Source organism: Crocodylus siamensis, chromosome 4 (genome assembly GCF_052110815.1).
Source record: "Crocodylus siamensis isolate JL-2025a chromosome 4, ASM5211081v1, whole genome shotgun sequence".
In the NCBI taxonomy this organism is placed as follows: Eukaryota; Metazoa; Chordata; order Crocodylia; family Crocodylidae; genus Crocodylus; species Crocodylus siamensis.
Window position 1 is genome coordinate 173,956,423 of NC_143398.1, and position 23,020 is coordinate 173,979,442.

General features: G+C 43.8%; 1 protein-coding gene across 1 annotated transcript in view; it reads right to left on the reverse strand.

Moving 5' to 3' along the window:
• Nucleotides 1-12,131, reverse strand: part of ABCA12 (ATP binding cassette subfamily A member 12) — a 131,431-nt gene extending 119,300 nt beyond the window's left edge. Inside the window, 2 exon segments of the mRNA XM_090044936.1 lie at nt 5,862-5,955; nt 12,003-12,131. Of these exon segments, the coding sequence (XP_089901062.1) occupies nt 5,862-5,955; nt 12,003-12,071 (163 nt within the window). The 5' untranslated portion in view covers nt 12,072-12,131.
• Nucleotides 12,132-23,020: the final 10,889 nt, after the last annotated feature.

Genomic DNA, 23,020 nt, shown 5'->3' on the forward strand with positions numbered 1-23,020 from the left:
GGGTATGATGAATGCTGGTTTGCGTTGATTAAGAGTGTACAGCAAGGTTTGCAAAGAGCTTTGCACAGTAAAGAAGGTTGTAAATTAATCCAGTGGCATCTCTTTTTTCATTTGCATCTAACACAATGCAAATGGAATTTACTCAAAAAGTGAATGCCATTGGGAGAACAACAGTTGTGACTTAATTAACGAATAATAATACTAATAATTCTTGTGTGTGGCACCTAGGTATTAAAAGAACGGGTGCATTGTAATTGTTCAGCCAGGTTAGAATATTTAATAATTGCCTTTCTTCCTTCTCATGTCCTTGTTGTGGCAAGGCATTTAGCAGAATTCACAGATTCACTGGAATCTGACAGGGCTGAGCTGTGAGTACTTCAGTTATGGCCTCAAACTTGCAACCTCTGGGCTATCAACAGTGTGCCTTAGCACCCACATCACCCCAGCTCTCCATAGTTGCCTGAATATGGTTTTCAAAACAATGAGCAGACAAGAGTAAATCCTTTAGGAAGTGTCTACTCAGAACAAGTAGACATAAGGGCCAGATCCACATGAGTGTGGACATTTGTTTCCCCAGGGACAAGAAGCAGCAGCACACCTTGTCCCCAGGGAATGCCTATGCCACATATCCTGTGGTGCATGGCAGGTTACTCTGGGTGGAGTAGGGAGTCTGGGACCAGCATAGGACTGGCCCTAACAGCCTTACTGCGCGTCCTGGGACCTCTGGGAGCTGCAGGAGAGGCAATCCTGCCCCTCAGAGCCTGGCTGGCAACTGGAATGTGGCTCTAGTTGGCCAGGCTCCAGTTCTGGGTGGTGTACACTGCCCTGGCATGTGCTGCTCTGCTTTTTTTGCACACATTTTTTTTTACCCCAGGATTTCCTGGGGTCAACACCTTCCTCCCGCCTCCTCTCCCCGCGCTGCTACCTTACAGCTTGGAGAACACCTGAATGTATGGTATGTGGTGCCACAGAAGTATCTGCAGCACCACATACCGCATGGCTGCACTCATCTGGATGTGGCCAAGGAGTCAACAGAAAGGAAAGAGAAAAAGTAGAATAAAAAAAACAAGAGAAGGATAGGTAGGATGTTGCAGTGGTAGTGAGGCAAGTGCAAGTCAGGGCTAGGATTATGATGTGTGCTTCTCTGCAGATTGAGTGGGATGAGCCCTCTGGTACAGATTATATCTTGCACACATTCCCATGACTTGCAGAAATCATCTGTTGCCTGTATGTTGGGGAGTGACTTTTACCCATGGTTCCTGTATTGTCTGGTTGATTTTTCCACCCTCATTATAAATATTTTATTAGTAATAGCAAATAAAGCATCCAATCAAATTTAGCTTTTTCAGTTTCTAAATTATCTGTGAACATCCTGACATTTTTATTTATTTGTAATGTAGTTGCACCAGGACCAGGATTCCCTTGCATTAAGTCCTGTGCAGAGTAGAAAGAATGTCCCTGCCCTAAAGAGTTCAGTCTGTTTATTCATTATTGAGCATCAGTCACTGAATAATTTAGGTGAATAATTCTTGATCTATTGATTGTATCTGAGCCATTCCTAGTAAGAATTTGATATTTGGAATCTAAGTTGTGCCAGTTTTAATTGGACAAACTATTAAGTCTCATGGCATTTTTATGTTCCAAACTGTATTAAATTAGCTCCTAGACCAAGGTTTTCTGAGACATAGCTATCTTTAAGGATTAAAAATTCAATGTCTGAGAACATCATTCTATCTCTGTGCAGTTATTTTGTTTTTCTCAGTGGTGCCATCTACCTGTAATAATAATTCCTTCCCTAAGTTTACTGGTTATAGTCTCAAAAACAGACACTACAGATAGCCCAGACATGCAGTTTATTTCCTACAAATATTTAAAAGTAAATGAACAAGTTTCATTTCTGTAGAAAATCATCTTGAAATTATTTAACTCCAAAAAAAATAAATAAATAAACACAGAACACAAACAAAAAGTTTGGTGTTTGGGGGTTTGTTTGTTTTTTTTACTGTTAGATAGCAAATTAAAAAATGATTGGAAGAAAGCAGAAAGAAGGTGTCAGTTTACCTGTCACTTCCTGAGTATCCTCACTGCCTCATGTCTGCGTCTGGCATATACAGAGAGGGAAGGGAAGTGGGTAGGCAAGGTTGTGTGTCTCTGTGGCACATGAAAATGGTATAGATGTGCCCATATAGCTATGCCAGCTAGGTTTAAACTAGCTAGCTCAAGCACATCAATCATCATGCAGTATCATCAGCCTCAGTATGGGCTACAAAACCCACTTGCAAAGAAGGGCAAATTAAGCTCAGTTAAGATGTTGGCTGCTACAGGCTAGATAGCTATTGGTACCCAAGCCTGCTTGTTGAAACAGAGGTTGAGAATAAACCTGTAGTTAGTGTGACAGCAGTGTAGACACAAACTTAGGATGGAAATGGATGTTGCCTTTGTGCTGCCACAAAGGCCAAGCAAATAGACATACATACCTGTGGCTGTGCCACAAATGCCCCGAATGCATGGCCATTATATAAGTGGTATCAATTGGTTTTGCTTTATTGCAGACATCAGATAGGCTTATAATGGGAGAGTGTGGTCAGGCTGAAGCTGCCCGCACCCTCCAGCTGTCCTAGGCCCCCAGGGCTTTAGGGGCTGATCAGCATGCTCCAGGAATGCCTACTCCCAGGGTATGCAAGACCAGGGCTTGAAGCCCCATGACTGTCTACCTGGATTCTCTGAGATTCCTTTGGCAATCATCAGCACTCTAGTGTGGTCCCAGGACTGGGCCCAACAATTCGTTGATTGATGAGAAATGTACCCCAGCCCTTGGACCATATCAGAGCATCCAACTCACTCTGGTCAAACAGCCCTGGGGTGCATCTCTCTAACTGGGGAAAACTAGGGTTTCCCTGCCCCCAGACACATGCCTTGGAGATTCCCTGGGGATGCTTGCAGGAACACCCTCCCTTGTTAGGCAAGATCAATGGGTGGGACAACAGGCCTGACACTGTGGTTTGTGCATTTAAAATTGGACTTGTTGAAGTGCAGGAGTAAATACTGACTACTGCAAAGGGAAATGCATTCGCAGTTCTCTGTTATCACTAACTCTCTGCCTTGTTTACTTCAAAGTGCTCCCCAAATGAGTCAGACCCTAAGAAAGCACAAGATTGGCATAAAATCATGAGTTTTTAAAATACAAGTTCATAGGTGTTTTTATTTGCCATTTGAACCTTTTAAACAGTGGTTCTCAATCTTCTTAGGCTCCCTGCAGCCCTTCATAACTCTTGTCAACTGAGCAGCATCCCAGACCGGCCCACAATTTTTTGGGGCCCCCTGGAAGATATAGTTTTGGAGCCTCCTGATCCATCAGCAGAGACAACCATAGCAGGGTACAGGGCCCAAGGCAAATCAGCCTGTGTGGGGCCCCCTTTCCCATCCCATGGCTCACTTACGCCGGTATATGAACATCCCAGCACACAGGATGTTGGGGGGGAGGGGTCTGTAACAGTTAAGCAGACATCCAACCCGCCGGCGGGCAGGCAGGCTACAGTGCAAATGCGGCAACCACTGCCAAAGACAGGAGGGGCCCTTGGCTGCAGGGCCCCCTGCAGTCTCAGGTTCCGCAGGATAGGACGGGCCGGCCCTGGTGGCATCCTATTTCAATAGCTAGTTTATATACTGCAATGTTTAACTTCAGGGTAGGGGCAGGGGTAGAGGGAGGAGATGTGAGCACTTTGCTTCTTGCAAAACAGGAGGACAGGGAGGATCCTGAGCTTACCTCCTTGCATTTGAAGCTGAGCGGTGCTGTGTCTGTGTTTTGTATGGCTAGGTGAAGTGGAAGTGTACCATTTCGACCAGCGTTTGGACATTTCAATGGTTTCCCCATCCCCCACTCTGTGCCCCAAGACAGACACAGTTGCACAAGCATCCATGTCATGTGTTTTACCTGTCAGCAGCTGGACCCCAGAACCCAGAAGCCCCTGCATCTATCTCCCTGACAGCTGGCAGGCTTCATGGCCTCAGCAGGGGCTAGTAGGCCTGCAGCTTTCATCCTGCTCTGCCTTAACACACACAGTGTCACCCATGTCACAAGTTTTGCTCATCTGCAGCTTGAGATGCAGTTCCCCCCAAGCCCCTGCACCTATCTCCTTGAAACTTGGCAGGCTTTGTGGCCTCAGCAGGGGCTACCACCCCTGTGGTTTTGCCCCCACTGTGGCTTAACACATACACATGACACAAATTTTGCTCTCAAGACTTTGGGGTGCAGTTTCTATAAATCCCCTGCACGTATCTTCATGAAATGTGGCACACTTCATGCTCTCAGAAGGAGATACTATTCCTGTAAGTTTCATCTAAATCTGGGTATAAATGAAAAAGTTATAGGCTTTTTCAACCTTCCCCATTATAGTCTATGGGCGAAACAGCGTCAAAATGGCAAAACGTTCTGACTTGCCTCATTTTGTTTCAAGTCTGTTTCAATCATACCTTTTTCCATTTCAGTTTTGCCGTTTCAACCTCAATGCAGGTCGAATAGCGTCAAAACAAAACTGGTGGCGAAATTTTGCACTGCCCTAGTGTTTAGCTTCTCACACCAGGGGAGAGAGGAGTTGGAGACCACTTAGCTCTTCACACAGAGACCAGCAGGGATGTGTTTACCTCTTTGCACTGGAGCCAGCCAGAGAAGAGCCTGTGCTTGGCTTCTTGCATAGTGGCCAGGAGGGGAAGAGTGAATACTTATCTTCTTTCCCTGCACAACACCTTCAACATATCTCACAGCACCCCTACTGAGAACCTCTGCTTTGGAGATTGCAGGTGGATTCTGGGCTTACCTCTATGGATAGGTCACAGTAGTGTAGCATAGCACTGCCCAACCTATCTAGTTTAAACAAGTTAGTGTGGGTACCAGAAGCAGACCAAATTACCCTGTTCTCAGCAGAGAACTCACAAGGTGAGATGGAGCTAAGGGACCTTTTAGTTATCCTCAGGCCTGAGTTGTTACAAGGGCTAGAATAGCCCCAGTATATATTAGCCAGCCCTCATGGCCTCTCCTACCTAGAGCACTGTCCCGTATGGGGCCCAGTGTGTCTAGGAATCTCTGTAGTCCAGGTGTCTAAACTCTGATCCTAACATGCCCCGCTTGTCCTCTACTCCTGCAAGGGGACCTCAGGGCTGCCTCTGTCATCCTAGTCCACATACTGTGAATCCTCCTGTGGCCAGAAATGGGCTTTTAAAGGCTCTTTATGATGTTACAGGTCTTTCATCCAACAAAGAGAGCAGGGCAGGAGTAGGGATTTCAATCATGTTTTCAAGTCTTCCTTTGTAGCTATGAGAGTTATAAACTCCTTTTAAAAAAAACCTGAATGCTGAGATTCTGATGTATTCACTGGATTCCAGGAACAGAGGCTTCAGGACCAAAGCCAAATATCAGGAGACTTGTGATAAAAATTTCAAGAGCTGGCAGACAAGTTTTCAGCTGTCATAAACAGGCTGAGCACTCTCACCTACCTGCAGCAGCTAAGAATCTTGTCCTTGACATATTTACCTACTCTCTTTGCTGAAATGTATTGTTTCAAAATGGTCTCCATCACTTTAATTTATGCTCCCTTTCCCCAAGTAGTGTGAGCTACATGAGTGGATCTGAATCCTCGTAAAGCCACTTTCTAAACTTGAAGTTATTTTTTAAAAACATATAAATGGCAATAACCTTAAAGGAACACAGATGTTTTATATACAGGAAGAGCTATCTTAGGATATCTCCTTTGGAAATTATTGAGAACTAAATTTGCAAATGTGAAAAAACATGTAAAATTAACGTATCAGTCGCAGAAATGGGAATTAAAAACTAAGAACATAGAAATGATCCAGTTACTTACAGTTTGGTTGTGGTCTCGCAGGGAATGAAATTCGGATAATAGTTATGAATATGAAAACAGTCACTGGCCAGCAAACTAATACGAGGGACCAAAGCTACAAGAAAGCAATAAAGATATACTGGTTACATTTATGGTGTTAGTGAGCCCCAGAGTAAGGTTGAAAGGTAGAAATACTACTGTAGATTTACTATGTGACATACTGTAAATAGTGCCAGCCTTGATATAAACATTATTAAAAATCAGGTGCTATTTGGTGGAGAAAAAAACCTGCAAAATTATGCTAATATAGTCACTGAAAATTCTTTTTTCAGCTTTTCTACCGATAAACTGGGGATAAAAATGCTTATGCAATTCTGTAAAGCATATGAAGATTGTGCTAGTAGTAACACCATCTTAAAATGTGCAAAAAATATCCAGATTATGATTATAATGCCTAAAGGTCAAAGCATGAGAAGACTTTTACTGTCAAGATAACAAGACACCAATTCCATTAATTGCTTTACAGTGAAGCTTCATTTGAGTATTTATGTTTTTAAAATATGTTAAATCTAAGAATTTAGGTATGTGTTAATAACATAATCTTGATATTTTTGTAGTGATGAACATAAAAGTCTTTCCAGACAATACCACGTGAAGCTGCACAATATCTACATGTATATGGAAAGTACTTTGATCCTCCTTTCACAGATGGGGAAACTGAGGTTGAGTACGAGGACTCTCAAATGTAAGAGAGTAAGTTGGAGATGGGACGCACACCAGGCTAGGGTTATTTGGCCCTACCATCTTTCCTGCCTAAAGCAGAGGGGCTGACACCATGATCTCACAAGGTCCCTTCCAGCCCTAAACTTCTGTGAATCTGTGGTAGAAGATGCAAGAATAGAACCCATGTTTCCAAACTCTCACTGCAGAACTTTAGCCATGCTCCCAACATGTCAGCAATCTTTCTGTTTTTAAATGAAGCTCCAGTGTGGAAGTATCTGTTGTAAAATGGAGTGCTTCCAATGATGACATGACAACTGGTCCAGCATGTTGGAGAAGGTGCACAAACTTGTAGGCACATCTCAACTCCTACACACAGGGGTTGCCACATTATCACTGTTTATTACAATGAGAATGAAGAAAGTCAATCGAATTGTTGTTAGAGTTAGCAGCAAATGGGTTCAGATAAGAGAGACAGCCTAAATCTTCATCTGAAAGGTCAAACTGAGCTCTGTCACTGTTTTTGAGTTAGGGAAAGGTCAGATGCTTATGAGGACTATTCATTTCAACTTATTTTTGTACTTAAGAAACCAGCTTAGCATTTTCCAGTTAACTGCAGTTAAGGCCAACTACAACTGACTGGGAAATGCTAAACGCTAAACTATTTTCATAACAAACGTAAACTATTTCATAGCATTTCAGAGATGCTTTTCTCCAAAACTAGCAGGGTTCATTACATTTGACATATACAGTATATGGTATATGTATATGGTACATGTATGTGTGGGTATGGACACACACTCATTTTCCAAAAGTTTAGTCAAACTTCACCAGTGTTTTCCTGCTGTGTAATATTTGCTAGAGGTAAACACCCCCTGGATTCTTTTTCAAGATACACTATCACATAGAAGGACTATAGTTAAATCAGTGGAGATCATGTGAACAGCCATGTAGCTGAAAGCAGGACACATTTCTGAAGGTGGTACAGGGGACCTTCACACTGACCAATGATACAAAGAACTGGGGCAAAGCAGAGGTCAGCAAACCTGCTCATGCTCTTTTCCAGTTAGAGAGGGTACTCCTGCTATGTCAGCATTTAACAGTATTTTAGCCCTTACAGCCAAATGATTTACATGCCTTTCAGTTACTGTTCCATTTATAACATTGTTGAAACCCATACAATTTCATCATTCCTTTATGTTATTACCCACTTTTCCCACATACAAGTTATTATTGATATAAACTCCTTTTCTACCATAATTGTAGGTCACAGTGGTAATGGGAGCAGGATAACAGCCTATTAGATAAACAAGAGCTGCTTATGGGGAGGAAAATAGAATTTGCAGTGCTGTTTTGGGGCATCAAGAATAGAAATACATATTGCATTTACCTGTTTAGATACTTTTTGTGCTTTCCGGTTTAACACCAGAATGACAGCACTGCTCTTCCCTTAGCATCTCTCTCTTTCCCTCTCTCTCAATTAAATTTAATTGCAGGCCTGAACATTAGTTGCATCCCCATTATCTTCTGATTGTTCCAAGGCATTTTGGTTAGCAGGAATGTAGCAGCCTCATCGCACCCAAATTAATCACTAGTGAAATGCCACAGAGTTGTCCAGAATTACATTACTGATGAATGTATCTTATGAATTATTATTGAGTCCTACAATACATGACAAAAAGCATGTAACCCTCTAGCTGTTAGGTTAACTTGCTTGCTAAGTAAAAAGCATATTGTCTTAGTTCCAGTGTATCCAAGCATTTTCTCAGTCCATGCACTGGTTTCCCTACCACCAAAGTGAGGAGCTGTACTGTGCAGAAATTACAGTAAATGGAGAGAGAGATGAAAGGCAGGGCACAAGAAGAGGGATTCTCTATCAGGGACTGACAGAACCCTGCATTCCCTTGGCATGTGGCAAATCTTGCCTTCCCTATGGAGGGCTATGTGCAAACCAGCAGAGATTCCTACCACCTGTGTTGGAACAGTCCATGGATCAGCTGGCATATCCTCAACTGACTTTAGTAGAGCTACGAAAATTGACACTGGCTGAGCAGCATTCGTCTGTTACCTATGTGGAAGTAGCCTAAATAAGAGACTATGGGAACCTACTTTTAATGTTAAGAAATGAAACATAAGAAAAACCAGAGACAATATATCTCCAAGGGGCTGACAGTGTAGAGGGTTCATGGGGCTACACATGCACCCTCTGAGAGCACCAGTGTACCCCCTGACAAGCCGTGCTTCCTGCTCAGGTGATGGGCGGGGGGGGCAATCGGGATTGCTGGTGCCCCCTCTGTGAGCGCCGGCCAGGAAGTGGGAGCACTGCAGTCACTTCCAGGAACTTCCTGGTCAATGTAATCGGCTGAGGGACCCCCTGCCCCCGTTGGTGCAATTAGTCGGTGACCGGTTGCTTGGGGGGCACATGCAGGGGGGCATGACTAAGGCAGCACCAGTCACCCATGGGTTCTGATATATCTCCTTGGGGCTGAACAAGATGACCTACTTTCCTATGATCCCATAAAGTTATAAGGAAGTTTTTTAAGCCATTTTCAAAGGATGAAGGCCTGCAGCAATACACACAACATACTGATGGGACAAAGGAAGGGCAAGCGGGTTTATAAATCCAATCTAGCTAATTCAACTGAATTACAAAGTTACCTCTAAGGAAAAAGAGAGAGGCAGAGGCAGAAAAGCAGTCTCCAGAATGAAGAAATGTGAATAAATAAAAGTAAAATCTAGAGAAGAGATAAAAATTAGCAGATGATAAACCAGAAATACCCATATATTAAGCTTGATTCTCCTTTCACTTCCCTTGATGAAACAATAGAGTTACATTGATGACAAGGGAGGGGAAAAATTAGAAGGCTTTTTTAAAAATTCCTCCTCCTAAATTCAGCCAGTTCTATAATGGGAAGGAGGGGTCAACCTGAAAAATTCAACAAAAATTGTTCTGATTTCCCTTTAAAGTTTCATCAACATTTCAAAAATTTCTACCAGCTGTACATGGGACTGAGGAGAAGAAAGCTTGGTGGAGGGCAGGATTTCGACTGGTAATGATATGCAATACAAGATCTAACAGAGTCACCTGAGAATTCAAACACGGACTACAACTAGCCTATATGAGGAATTACCTAAGATCATTCATCACTAATCACGTTTAGGTTCTTTTATACCAAGGGTGGGCAAAAAATGGCCCATGAACCAGATTTGGCCTGCCAAGGCAATCTGTCTGGCCCTCAGTGGGTCCCTTAACCCTGGTCAGCCCAGGTGCGAGTGGCAGCTCGGGTGTGTGCTGCTGGTCCTGCTGCCTCCAGTGCAACACCTGGACTATGCAGGGATGGGGCAGTGCGAAAGCTGAACTATGTTTCCTGGCAGTCCCAGCAGTGGCTCCTTCTAGCTGTTGCTGCCAGACCTGGCCCCACTGCCCAGGCACCCCAGGCTCTCTGCCCCCCACTCCCCACCAGGGGCACTGGACAGGGTCTCCAGGGAGACTAGCTGGGACCCACACAGGCAGGGCACATAGCCAGGCAGCTGGGATAGGGCCATGGGTAGACAGGGAGCAACATCCGTAAGTGGGCCAGGAGTTCAGGGCCAAGGATCTGGATTGGAATTGAGGGATGGTGACACCATAGGGCTGGGTCCTGACCCCAGGCCTAGACCACAGCCACAATCCTCTGGATGGGCAAGTGGGACAAGAGCAGGACTGGAATCAGGATCACAGGGTGCTGATGGTGCAGGGCTGGAACAGAGCCATGATCAGCAGCACATCCCTGCGGCAGCCACTGGTTCTGTGGGCAGGGGCATGTGGGGAGTCTATCACAGCTCTGCCTCAGGCCCCGGCCCTACACTGTCACCACCCTGCAATCCCAATCCCCAGCCCCACCTGCCCATCCCGCTCCCAGACGCAGATCCCTGCCCACACACAGCCGCTTCCCACCTGCCTGGCTACATGCCCTGCCCATGCAGGTCCCAGCCGGTCTCCATGATGGAGACCCCAGGATCGCTGGGTGGTGACAGTGTGGGGCTGGGGCCTAGGGTCCAGGGCAGAGCCTTGACTGCAGAGCCTTGATCCCCACAGCCTTGACTGCAGAACCAGCACCTGTCGCAGGGATGTGCCGGGAGCAGATTGTGGCTCTGTTTCTGCCCCACACTGTCAGTGCCCTGAGATCCCAATCCCAGCCCTGGCCCAGGCCCCACCTGCCTGTCCTGCTCACAGATTTTGATCCCCACCCACACACAGCCCCATACCAGCTGCCCGGCTGCATGCGGGGCCATTTAGGGAGTTCTGGTGAACTGTAACAGGGGGTGGGGAGGGCAGTGCTGGCCTAGCCCACAACAGCTCACTAAAACTGTCTAAGTGGCCCTCTGACCAAAATAACTGCCTCCACCCCCCAATTCTATAATGGGAATTTTTCTGTCTTACTATTCAGAACATATATTCTAGTTATCGCTGATTCTAGTTATCATTTCTTCCCAGGCCCAGTCCTGAGATGCAGTGAATCCCTGCAGTTCCCACTGATGTAAAAATGAGTCACAGGTGCTTCACATTTTTCAGGCTCCAGCCTGAGTCTTTCAGGATTGTTATCAATGGTAGAAACTCAACAGGTGAGGATGCCAGAGAGTGATATAGACATTAAGTAAATTTGGTAGTGACTCAGTCTACATTGCAACTCGCATATTAATCCCTCTATCATTCTCTCCCATCCTCCAGCAGTTTCTGCAACTATCGACTCCTGTTCAAGGCAGCATAGTTTAAAATTCATTAAATTTGGATTTCAAATAAAGAGATATTTACAACCTAGGTCCACCAATTTGAATGTATGCATATGATAATTACAGCATAATTAGCAATACCTTGCTGAATACTGGAAATCAGCATTGGTACGGAGTCAGGTAGCCATCACCCAGCTAAGCAGTAACACAACATCATCCACATTCATGGGGGTCTATTCCTAATGCAGTTGGATTTTGCCCTGCTCTCTGACTACTGCTGGGGATGGTTTATCCTGGGATGTAAAGAACTTTATGAGAGGATCTGCCTGCGCTCTCCACCTTTGGAATGTGCTGGACTGGACCTAATATACTCCATTAAAAATAATTCTGTCTACAGGCTCTACAATGCTATTATCTTCCACATCCATCCTTGACAAACGGCCTGATATGCAGGGTGGCCCCTGTATACCAACAGCCTGTTAACTTTAATATATGGGTGAAGAAGTCTGCTTAGCTGGAACTGGTAACAGAGCTGACATTTTCATTGCCTGAATTAAGGAATTAAATGTGGCCATGATCCTACTTCAGGTTTCTGATGGCATGGCTCTTCATGCGCCCATGAAATCTCCCAGCTTCCATGGAACTCCACTTGCCTTCCAGGGTCTGTACTAGGAGCTCCCCCAACAGCTACAGATTTCTCCTTCTTTTCTGTTCTGTTTTCACACTCACCGATTGCCTCTTGACACTCAGCCAGTTTTTCCACAGCAAGATTCTCAGATGCTGGAAGAGTGAAGCCATCCTTGGAAAAACCCAGGCAGAAGTAGACAAGACTTCTCTCTCTTTCCCCCCAGTCTCCGAAACCAAAAACTGATGCTCTTACTCAGCCAAATATCCAGTTTCTAACATGTGAGCCCCTCTCTCCTCCCCACAGCATAGTTTTGGAGCAGCCACCTTATCCTCTGGTGGCTACTGTAGTCAATATAAATCTAGTTCCCTTCCTCACAGCAATAGCTCCTAGCAAATTTAACAGGTTATTCTTCTATTGACAAGGAGCCAGACAGAGCAGCCTGTCTCCACTTGTGTTAATTATAATATCCAGTCTCTCTCATCTCTGCTTTGTTCAATCCCTGAATAAGAAAATGTGTTGTCATTCCAAGAAGATGCTTTGGCTCAAGCAAAAGTTAATACATGCCGCCTCCTCCTCATGATGAAACTACCTACCTGCCCACGCACAGCACCTGCGCAGGAGATGTCATAAAAATCTAGTAAGTAGGCTGCTTGCCAGATCAATATGGCCAGCAGTTTCTCTACCCTCCTATAATACATGCAAAAGGGTTGGAGTCATAAAGCAGCAGTAGCAACAGTATGTGCCTGCTCTGCGTAGCTAAAGCAGAAATAGATTTATAGACTCTGAGTTTATCAATTAAACCTAAGCATCAAGGGAAATATGTGAAGTATGTTAAGGACAGCCCTAGCACATAAAACCTAAAACACCCCGGACTGATCCAAATTCCAAAAATGGACCTTTCTTTCCATTGGGCTCAATTCTGCTCTCTTTACCCAGATGGTTCAACTCTCATTGAACTTAGTAAGCAAACTGAATTCAGGGGAAACTTTGCTGCAGGATCAGGTCCTTTACGAGGTTAAATCAGAACGTTAAAAATTGTTTGGATATAAAGTTTTTGTTTCATGCTGGTAGCTAGGTGGATAGAAAAGCAGGACTGTATAAAGAGAGAAAGCAGAGAAAGAGAGATTGACACAGAGAGAAAGATAAAGATGGATAATGCAGAGGACAGCATTGCCTCACACTACATCTAGCACTGGAGAACAGAACAAACAGGAATTTTGGCACCAGATATATGACTGCTTGATGCACTAGTGGAATAGCTCACCTCCTCAGCCGGAGGGGAGAATCTGAGCAGTTTTGTTTTCATGTAGAAAAGAGTAGTGGAACAGGCACACACATGTTACTTACCTACAAATGCCAAATTCATTATCAAATTCAATTTCCCTTAGCTGTAGTTCAGACTGAAAGTCAGGAGTTGGAGGAATTTATGAGCAGTCCAGCAGTCAGTACATTTAATTTCTAACAGTAAAAGGCAACAAACTGGAGAATGGCTAAGAATAAAAATTTTAATCTGAAATCCCTCTTATTACTAAATCTTGAGGGACCAGGTAAAATAGGACACACTCCTTTTTGACTGCACAAAACCCTAGCCAGAAGGGTTTGAAATGAACGTAGTCCATAATCAGAAAAACTTATCTGAACTCCTAAACTTCGAGGCCAAATGCAGTAGGTACTGGATCTGAAATAACCCTAGGTTGTTTTTGCAAGCAACAAGTGACAGAGAAGACCAGAACCCAATATTGTCCATTTCCACACTAAGTCAGTACGACTGCCAGCAAGCCATTTTAATAGGGATTAGAGTGTGAAGAGCACCTATTAAGTTACCCGTCACCCCCTTATCTGAGCATTGCATACAGTGTATATGGCCATAAAAGACCCTTCTCTTCCAAAAGACAGAGACTGACTACTTGAATTAAAGGAAAGTTTCCCACATCTATTAATTTAGGAGGAGTGATTCACCTACCCATCTAGTCAGCCATTAGACAGAACCCTGGATCAAGCTCATAAACCCTCGAACAGTAGTGAAACAAGTTTGCTGGATTTTCTGAGCAGTCATGATGTTTCACAGTGTGTTGTTAATGCCAACAGTGTGCCCTTGCTGCAAAGAAGACTAACAGCAAATTGGGCTGCATTAGTAGAAGTGTGGTCATTAGATCAAGGAAAGTGATTATTCCCCTGTATTCACCACCAGTGAGGCCACTTCTGGGGTAGTGTGTGCAGTTCTGGGTCCTCCACTACAGAAAGGATGTGGGAAAATGGGAGAGTCCAGCAGAAGGCAGCAAAAATGGTTAGGGGGCTGGGGAATATGACTTCTGAGGAGAAGCTGAGAGAACTGGGCTTATTCAGTGTGGAAAAGAGAAGACTGCGGGGCGGGGGTTCAGCTATCTGAAAGGTGGTTCCAAAAAGGATGGAGCCATCTCAGTGGTTGGAGATGACAGAACAAGGAGCAATGGTCTCTAGTTGCAGCAAGGGAAGTTTAGGTTAGATATTACAAATAAACTCTCTCACTAAGAGGGTAGTAAAGCACTGGCACAAGTTACCCAAAAAGTCCGTGCCATCTCCATCCTTGAAAGTTTTAAAGACCCAGCTAGACAAAGCCTTGGCTGGAATGATCTAGTTGTGGATGGTCCTGCTTTGGGCAGGGGGGTGGACTAGATGACCTCCTAAGGATCCTTCTGACCCTCCTTTTTTATGCTTCTATGAAAATGCAGGACCTTGATGTAGGAGAAAAGGGGAATATGGGGGCACTGGAATTCTTACAGCAGGTATTAGGGGGCACTGATGTGAGAGCAAAAACCTGAGAAGGACAGAAAAGACACAGAAAAGTGAAAGAGAAAATGAAAATGAAAGAGAAAAGCTTGTGGCAGGCAGGGATGTGGGGCCCTGCTGTGAGGGAAGGAGAATGTGGAGAGGGGAGAAGGAGAATGGTGACAGCACACACCCTGTGCTTTGCAGTGCTCTGGATTACAATGCCATTTGATTACGAGGCTGGTTCTAGGATCCTGTTTATAATACCTCATTTCTCCATTGTTTGGGGTTACTCAAAAAAGTGTCCTTTTATTAAGTTCTTGCAACATACAGTCCAACTGCAGGCAAAAAAAGTCTAGCCTTAAGTGTGATTAGAAATGCCCTGATTGCCCTTGATCATTGTCTGAATGCATTAGCCTATCCCCAGTGCTTTCATTCCCCTCAAAGGAAAGTAGTAAGTGGTCTGACAAAAAGTCTGACCTGGTTTTCCATCAGACTGCATTGTAGACTAAAGCTTTTCAGTGCCCCATTTAATCCTCCTGTAGACAAATATTAAAAATAACAGCTCAGATTTTCAGCTGGCTGACTCCAATGGAGCTGTATAGATACACATGCCAGCTGAAAATCTGACCCAAAAAGGCTAGGGTGGTATGCACATCCAGGGCAAAAATCTGATGGCACCTTAGCAAAATAGTACATGAATCTACATATGATCAAACGAGACAACACTGCCAAAGACCACAGATGAGAGCACAACCTTCAATGTCCTACTTCCAAACCTAGGGTACATAAAATAACAGGCCAACATACCAATGACAGGCACTGTGTCCTTGGAAGAAGCTTTTTATATCCTCTGGCAAAACCCTGCAAAGAGTTAGGGTCTGTGAAAAACAAAATAAATTGTCTTTTCGTTCTTTTGCTCTGACAATTACAGTATGAACTCCTTTCCAAAGCAGCATAGATGCTGTTTTGGTCGCATTTCCCATTGCAGTTTGGGTTACATTTCCCATCAAATTACTGTCATACAAGTCACCCCTAACTCATATGATCTAATCATGTTTTTTTGCTTTTTTTTTTTTGGCTAGCTCACAAAACTATTAGAGGGATAAAACACGAGAAGGGACATATTAGTCTTGCTTCATTATCATGAAGCTTTCCTTGTTTAATTGTTGTGAAGACATGCATATTAATTTCAGAGTGGGTGAAACACAGGGAGACTTTATAATAAAGTCTTGTTATTTAGGGGGGAGGCAGAAAAGAAGAGGTGAATTCAAGATATGAAGACTGTTTGAACCTCATTTTCAGTTTTCCCTCCCCTATTCTTTTAATATATCACTGGGCCAAGAGATCTTTCTTTCATTTCCAGAGAAAGCGGGCCAGATAATGAAATACAGGCCAAAAGATTTCCCATGACTGCCAAAACTGAATAAGCTTTGTAATTCATAAAGCCCAAATGACAATATGGCCCTGCCCTTTCCTTACCTGGGAGTCCCAGAAGAGGAAGAGCCAATTCTGATAGCTAGAGAGAGCTTGAAGGGTAGCAGACCAGCCATAACCTTACCGGTAATCAATGCAGAGTGCTGATACTCACACAAGAGATGTACTTTCCAGGCATAAGTCAGCAAATCTTCCCCAAGTAGGGTTATAGTGACATGGTAGAAATGAATAGTGTAGAATTGGTGTCAACCTCAAGGAGATTGTAATATCAATACCCCAGGCACTCCTGGGTGGGAGGTGATGCAAAGGCATGAAAAACTGAAAGGACTTGCCCAAGGTCATTTACACAGAAATCAGGAAGAGAACAAATAACCTATGATCAGACTTTTTCTACCATATGCTGCCAGTAAGAGACAATGTCATTCCTGTCTATATGTGTTAATTGCATTTGCTATATCCTGGAATACAACTCCGATTTTAACTACATGAATGAGGCTCTATCAGGTCTAATTTCTTTTTTGTCCAATTGCCATTTAGAAATCTGATTAAATTACTCTCTTGTGCTAAATAAATTCCAAAAGTAGATCTATTTGCTCTGAGGGGGTAAAAGGAAATAGATTTATGACTCCAACATTCAGTGCTTTGCCAAGGTCTTTTAAGGCAAGCCTGACTGCTCCTTTTTAGTATTCTGTCAAACAACTGTTTCAAAAGAGCATTGTGATTTGGATAATAATTTTCTCTAGCAAATTTATATCTTCACTTCCTTTTTAAACTGAAACAACAAATGTTCCCTTTGGGAGTTACCCAGATGATAGCTTGTTCAAGTTCACTACTGTAAAACCAAAATAAGTCAATGTCAATATGCTCCCAAAGTGTCAGTGCATAACTCTTGAGTCCCACAGCAGTCTAAGAAGAGAACACAAGCAGAGAGTGGCTCACTAAGCCATTTTAACTTATTGCACTGTAGTTTCTTTATTCCTCAGGATCAAGAGCAAAAGACAGCAATGAGTCAACACTTTGGGGTTCGGTATAAGTTACCAGTTCAGATTGCAAGTACTGGAGTAGCATCTTGAAGCCTCCACCCTGGCCCAGAACAATCTTGTGCTAGGTCCTGTACAAAATAACAAGCTTACAATCTTGGGGTATAGACAAATGTGCACTAAAACATCTTCAAAATGGGAGGCAAAGCTGCTGCTGGAGAGGGTGTAGCAGCTACTACACTGTAATAGTTACATGTTCATGATCCTGTAGTGATACAAATGAGCTCAACTGCCCCAGCATTTTTGTTACACTTGCATCACAGAGGCTCATGCACAAGAACATAAATACTATAACAGGTCCATCTAGCCTGGTATCCTGTATTTCATTGTGGCAAACATTCCTTCAACTAGCTATTGAAGAAAATATTTTATTCATGCAAATATAGAAATTCATGCATAAACCAGTAAATGCAAATGACCGCATTCACACTTCATGTACATGTCTAATCATCCTACGTAAGGCAGCTTTATATGTTTAGGATGAAAGCACTGGGAGAAGTTAAAAGAAGACTTGTCTAGACCACAAATTCAGCATGCCCAGCAGTGGTGCTTTCAAACAGGCTGCGATGCTTTGTGCCAGCTGCCTCCTGAACTTCAAGCCAAACAGTCATTTGTGCATGATGTTATAAGAGGGAAACATAGGTTGGGGGTGAGCTAACTGGCAGTCAGGTATGCAAATGGTCTCACACAAAGCACTGCATCAATACAGTCACAGTGCTGCCAGGTTAGGAGCAGCCTGCCCGGAGAGTGTAGCATGTTTAGGGTACTTCTGCCTGGCATGGTATGTCTGCCATGTAGACAGCCATAGGAGAGCTAGTAAGTGGGAATAGAAAGGAATGAAGCAAATTACTGAGTGGTCCTGAGAATAATTAGTTAGGGCCTGAAAGATGAGCATGCTCCTCTCTTTGATCACACCAATCTGCTTAGCATGTTGCAGGGCTAAACCAACATCACACCACACATGTCACAACATGAGAACATGGAATAAGATGCTTAAGTAGTGAACCAAAGAAATTAAAATGAGGGGGTGACTACTTTTTGGAGCCATCTTTGTATGCTACACAGGACGATGTACATTATTTAGAGGCCCTTTAGTCACCTCATAAGATGACATCAAATGGGTGGTGTCAGCCTTATTACCATCATCAGGAAAAGACAGAGGGCTGGAGTTATTAGAGCCAAGCAGGGAGAAAGTGACTGGGGACTGAAGCAGTTCCCAGGAATAGCCACAGCAATTACTTGATGTCCATTTGACAAGAAGAATTGCAATGGTGGCTGGCTATAATGGGCTAGTGAGACCAAGTGCCATCCCTAATGTGTGTAAAAATCACTGATGTGAAAAGAAGAGGCTTTTTATATAGCCTCTGGTCTATTGTCACTGGTTCAAGTGTGACAAGTCCAGATGCCACAGAGTACCCCTGAGTCCTTTCAGAGCATGACCTCCAGAGTGGCCGGGCACAGACAGAACATGTCATAGCTTTCCACAGTATTTATAACAGTCCCTCCCGGAGGCTAAGCCTGTTACTTTACTATTCACACTGGTTCGAAGGGAAACCTTCATATGAAATGCTCCCTTTTACAGTCACACACTGCAGAGACCTACCCGTGTGGGGTCAGCAGTAGTCAGCAACCAATTGCTCATATCTCTTCTCTCCTGCACCACAGGAGAGAATAGGAAGGATGGAGTGAACTAAAAGGCCATATCATTGCAGCACTCCAGGAGGAAACTAATGTGACCAGGTCTGATCTTTTTGCTACAATCAATGCACGTCTACGCTGAGGTATCTAGTATGCCAGCGCTGTCCTGAGGTGCAGAAACAGTGAAAGTAAGTCACTTTGCTTTACTGTGAAGTAAACTCATCAACGGCTGGGTTTGATTTCACTTAGCTGAACTCATAGTAGAACTAAGTACCTCATCTTCTCTGTGTTTTACCTCAGGATAATTCATGCTAAAAATGCATGTGGTTTTGGCTGTGAAGACATCAATTACAAGGTTCCTCTGCTCTGCTTTCCCCCAGGAACAATCTGCAGCTGGCCCAGTTAGTTTCCTTACACACAAGGCACTTTCACACGTCTATTCTGGGACCCTTTCTCTGTTTCTTTTCTGATGGATATAAGGGTGCCTCACAAAAAAAGTCACATCCCTCCATATGTCCCTTCATAGCAGTGTTCTAGTACAACATTTTTAACAGTAGATAAATAACAATAGTGTGATTAATTCATCATTTATGAGGCTCGCAGAATAATAAATGATTCCTAGACAATTCTAATTTCAAGAAGCCTAAGGGAAAAGGATTAGGTGATCTTTATTATGAGCTTTCTTTGGTTAGACGCCCCCTCCTAACTCTCCCCTTTCAATCCCAAGGTTGGCAATACTTGATATAGAACTACAACTCTAAATGCATGTCTGTAATATTAATAGACCTCCCATCAAACAGGCCATAGAAATAAAGGTCTCTCTTATAGTTCTGCCACTTGATAGAGAAGGCCCTACCAGGAAAGCTCTCTCTGTGGCTATTACGGTTGAATGGTGGAGGAGAAAACATGTCTTCACAGCAATGTGTGGAGGCCCATTCAGGGATATTAACTAGTAAACCTGTTCTGCAGATAGGGTGGCCATCATAGAGGACATTCCAGGTTGCTGCTGCTCTGTCCTCTATTGATACGAAACCCAAAATCTCTTGAAGAGAAAAAGAGGACATAAAGGCATCCAGTTTCGTATCAATAGAGGACAGAGGACAACTGGACTGTTCTCTATGATGGCCACCCTATGTGCAGATGTACCTTATTCTCCTATTTCAGCTGCTCAGCCTCAGCTAGAGGAGTGAAGAAAACAATGTGTTCAGCCCCAGTGGGCATGTCTGCACATGCATTAATGTGCTTTTGCTACTGTGCATTCAATTCAATACTTCTAATGTGAGGTACTACATCAATGTGTATTAGGGTGTCCTAACGCGCAGTAGCAAAAGCACACACTTTTTTAGTTGTGCTCAATGTGCTGTAGCCGATTCTACTGCCCATTAGCGTATTAGCACAGGTTTTTACACACCTCTTTAATGCACAGTGGAATAGCTAGTGCACATTAAAGCACACATGTAGATGTACCCAGTGTGTCGTCTCTAAGGTCATCAAACATCAGATCAAAGAGGTGCCACAGTTTCTTTACAGTCTCTTAGTTTATGACAACAGGAACCAGAGATCAATCTAAAATAAATTTTATGTTCATATACAGATTGTTGCCAACTAAAGTATTCGTAGAGGAGTTCACTGATACTATGTTGGCAATCACCATGAATGAACTTCAGTCCCATCAATTTTCTACATATGTATTGACAAAGCCTCAGGCTCAGGTGCCAAAATTGAATTGCAGTCCAAGATGGCATCACCATCAGCTTTTCATTTGCCAAAGGGGGTACAATAGGTCTGAGCTTAAAAACACTTCATTTAGCTATTGGCATTTGAAAACATATCATCTACCTGCTCTGGAAAAATGTGTAGTGCTGATGAATGCCTGAGGAGGGGTGCTTTGTGCCTGAAAGCTTGTCTAAAATCTCTCCCAACTATTTAAAAATATATCACCAATAATAACCCTTGCTCTTGCATATTTCCTGGATCACCATGGCTACAACAATACTATTACAACTAACATATGGTAGAGCTTAAGAGGCAGGCAGGCAAGCATGGATCAGATGCCACCAGGTGCCAAGAGGAAGAAAGCTCTCAAGACTGTGATTAGCACATAGTCAGATTAGTTGCCATTCCAGAGAATTACACACAAAGCAGAACACAGGATATCTGCAAATGTGTGTTGTGCAATGATTTTATTGGTAAAGAGGATGACTGTAATCCTAATTTATATTCTATTTGAGAGATATTCACATGGATTTAATACCTTCTTCAAACAGACTGCAAGATTATATTACCAGAAACATTTTATCTGCACAATAACATTTCTTTGCATTATTACATTCTCTGTAACAATATTAATTAAGTGTTATTTTAAATTTCCTTTTATTGGCAGCTATTGGGCTGCATAAAGTCATCCTGTGATCTAGTATTTGTCACACCTTCAACCACAATTCCTTAGTTCAAGATTCTAGTATCCCTGTACAATCTCCCAAGTACTGGCCAGGCCCAAGCCAGCTTAACTCCTAATGTCAGACAAGATCTGGAACAATCACTCCATTAGAGACAGACCCAATATAGTCTACACTTATTGCAAAATTGTGAGCACTCCACATCCACTAACTTATTGCAGTTAAAATGATGCTTAAGTACTTTTCTGGCTTAATATGATAAAATGCCTTATGGGCCAGGTACAGAGTAGAGTGCTATGAAGCATGATCAGGTGTCTGTACACATGCTGGGAAGCTGCTCCAATGCTGTAATTACAAAGTGTAATTACAGTGGGTCAGAGCAGACTTGATTAATTAAATCTGCTGGAGTACGCTAATTAGCGCACTCCAGCCAGTCTCCTCCTCTCATGTATCAGTGTCCCCATGCTTCAAAATAGCGGTGAGGGCACTTTAACTAAAGCTCATATGATGAATTTTAGATAAAGCACCCCCGCCATCATTCTGAAGCACAGGGACACTGATTTCATAATTTCATAGATTTCATAGACATCAGGGCTGGAAGGGACCTCGGGAGATCATCAAATCCAGCTCCCTGCCCAAAGGGCAGGAAGTCAGCTGGGGTCATAGTATCCCAGCAAGATAAGCATCCAGTTTGCTCTTGAAGGTGTTCAATGTAGGTGCTTGAACCACCTCCGCTGGCAGACTGTTCCAGACCTTGGGGGCTCGGACAATAAAGAAATTCTTCCTTATATCCAGCCTGAAACGGTCTTGCAGGAGTTTGTGACTGTTCAACCTTGGGGCGCTCTGGTGAACAAACGTTCTCCCAGATCCTGGTGGTCACCCCGATAAACTTACAGGTGGCCATCAGATCACCCCTGAGCCTACACTTTTCCAGGCTAAAGAGTCCCATGGCTCTCAGCCTGTCATCGTAAGATCTGTTTTCCTGACCTCTGATCATGTGCGTGGCTCTCCTCTGGACTCTCTCAAGCTTCTCCACATCCTTTTTGAATTGTGGAGCCCAAAACTGGACGCAGTACTCCAGCTGCGGCCTCACCAAGGCCGAGTACAAGGGGAGAATGATGTCCCAGGATTTGCTCGAGAAGCATCTATGGATGCAAGCCAGCGTTTTGGTTGCTTTACTAGCCGCAGCATCGCATTGCAGGCTCATGTTCATCTTGTGGTCAGTGATGACCCCAAGCCTCTTTCTTCTGTAGTGCTATCCAACGTAGCACTGCCGAGCCTATAAGGGTGCTGCAGGTTTTTCCTCCCAAGGTGGAGAACCTTGCATTTTTCGGCGTTAAACACCAGCAGGTTCTCGTCTGCCCATTTGCTGAGCTTGTCCAGGTCAGCCTGGATCACCCCCCTATCTTCTGGCGTGGATGCTTTGCCCCAAAGTTTGGTGTCATCGGCGAACTTGGCCAGTCCACTCCTGACTCCAATGTCCACATCATTAATGAAGATGTTGAACAGTATGCGTCCAAGGACAGAGCCTTGAGGGACCCCACTGGTTACAGGGCACCATGATGAGTGACTGACATCAATTACAACCCTCTGGGTCCGACCACGAAGCCAATTTCCCAGCCAGCGGATTGTGGTGGAGCCAAGGCCACAACTGGCCAGTTTGGCCAAGAAGTGATCATGGGATACCAGATCAAAAGCTTTTTTGAAGTCAAGATATATGACATCAATCTCTTCTCCCTCGTCCAGGTGATAGGTCACCTGGTCATAGAAGGAAATGAGATTGGTCAAACAAGACCTATCCACAACAAACCCGTTCTGGCTATCCCTTAGGATGTTAGCCTGAGCCAGTCCATCAAG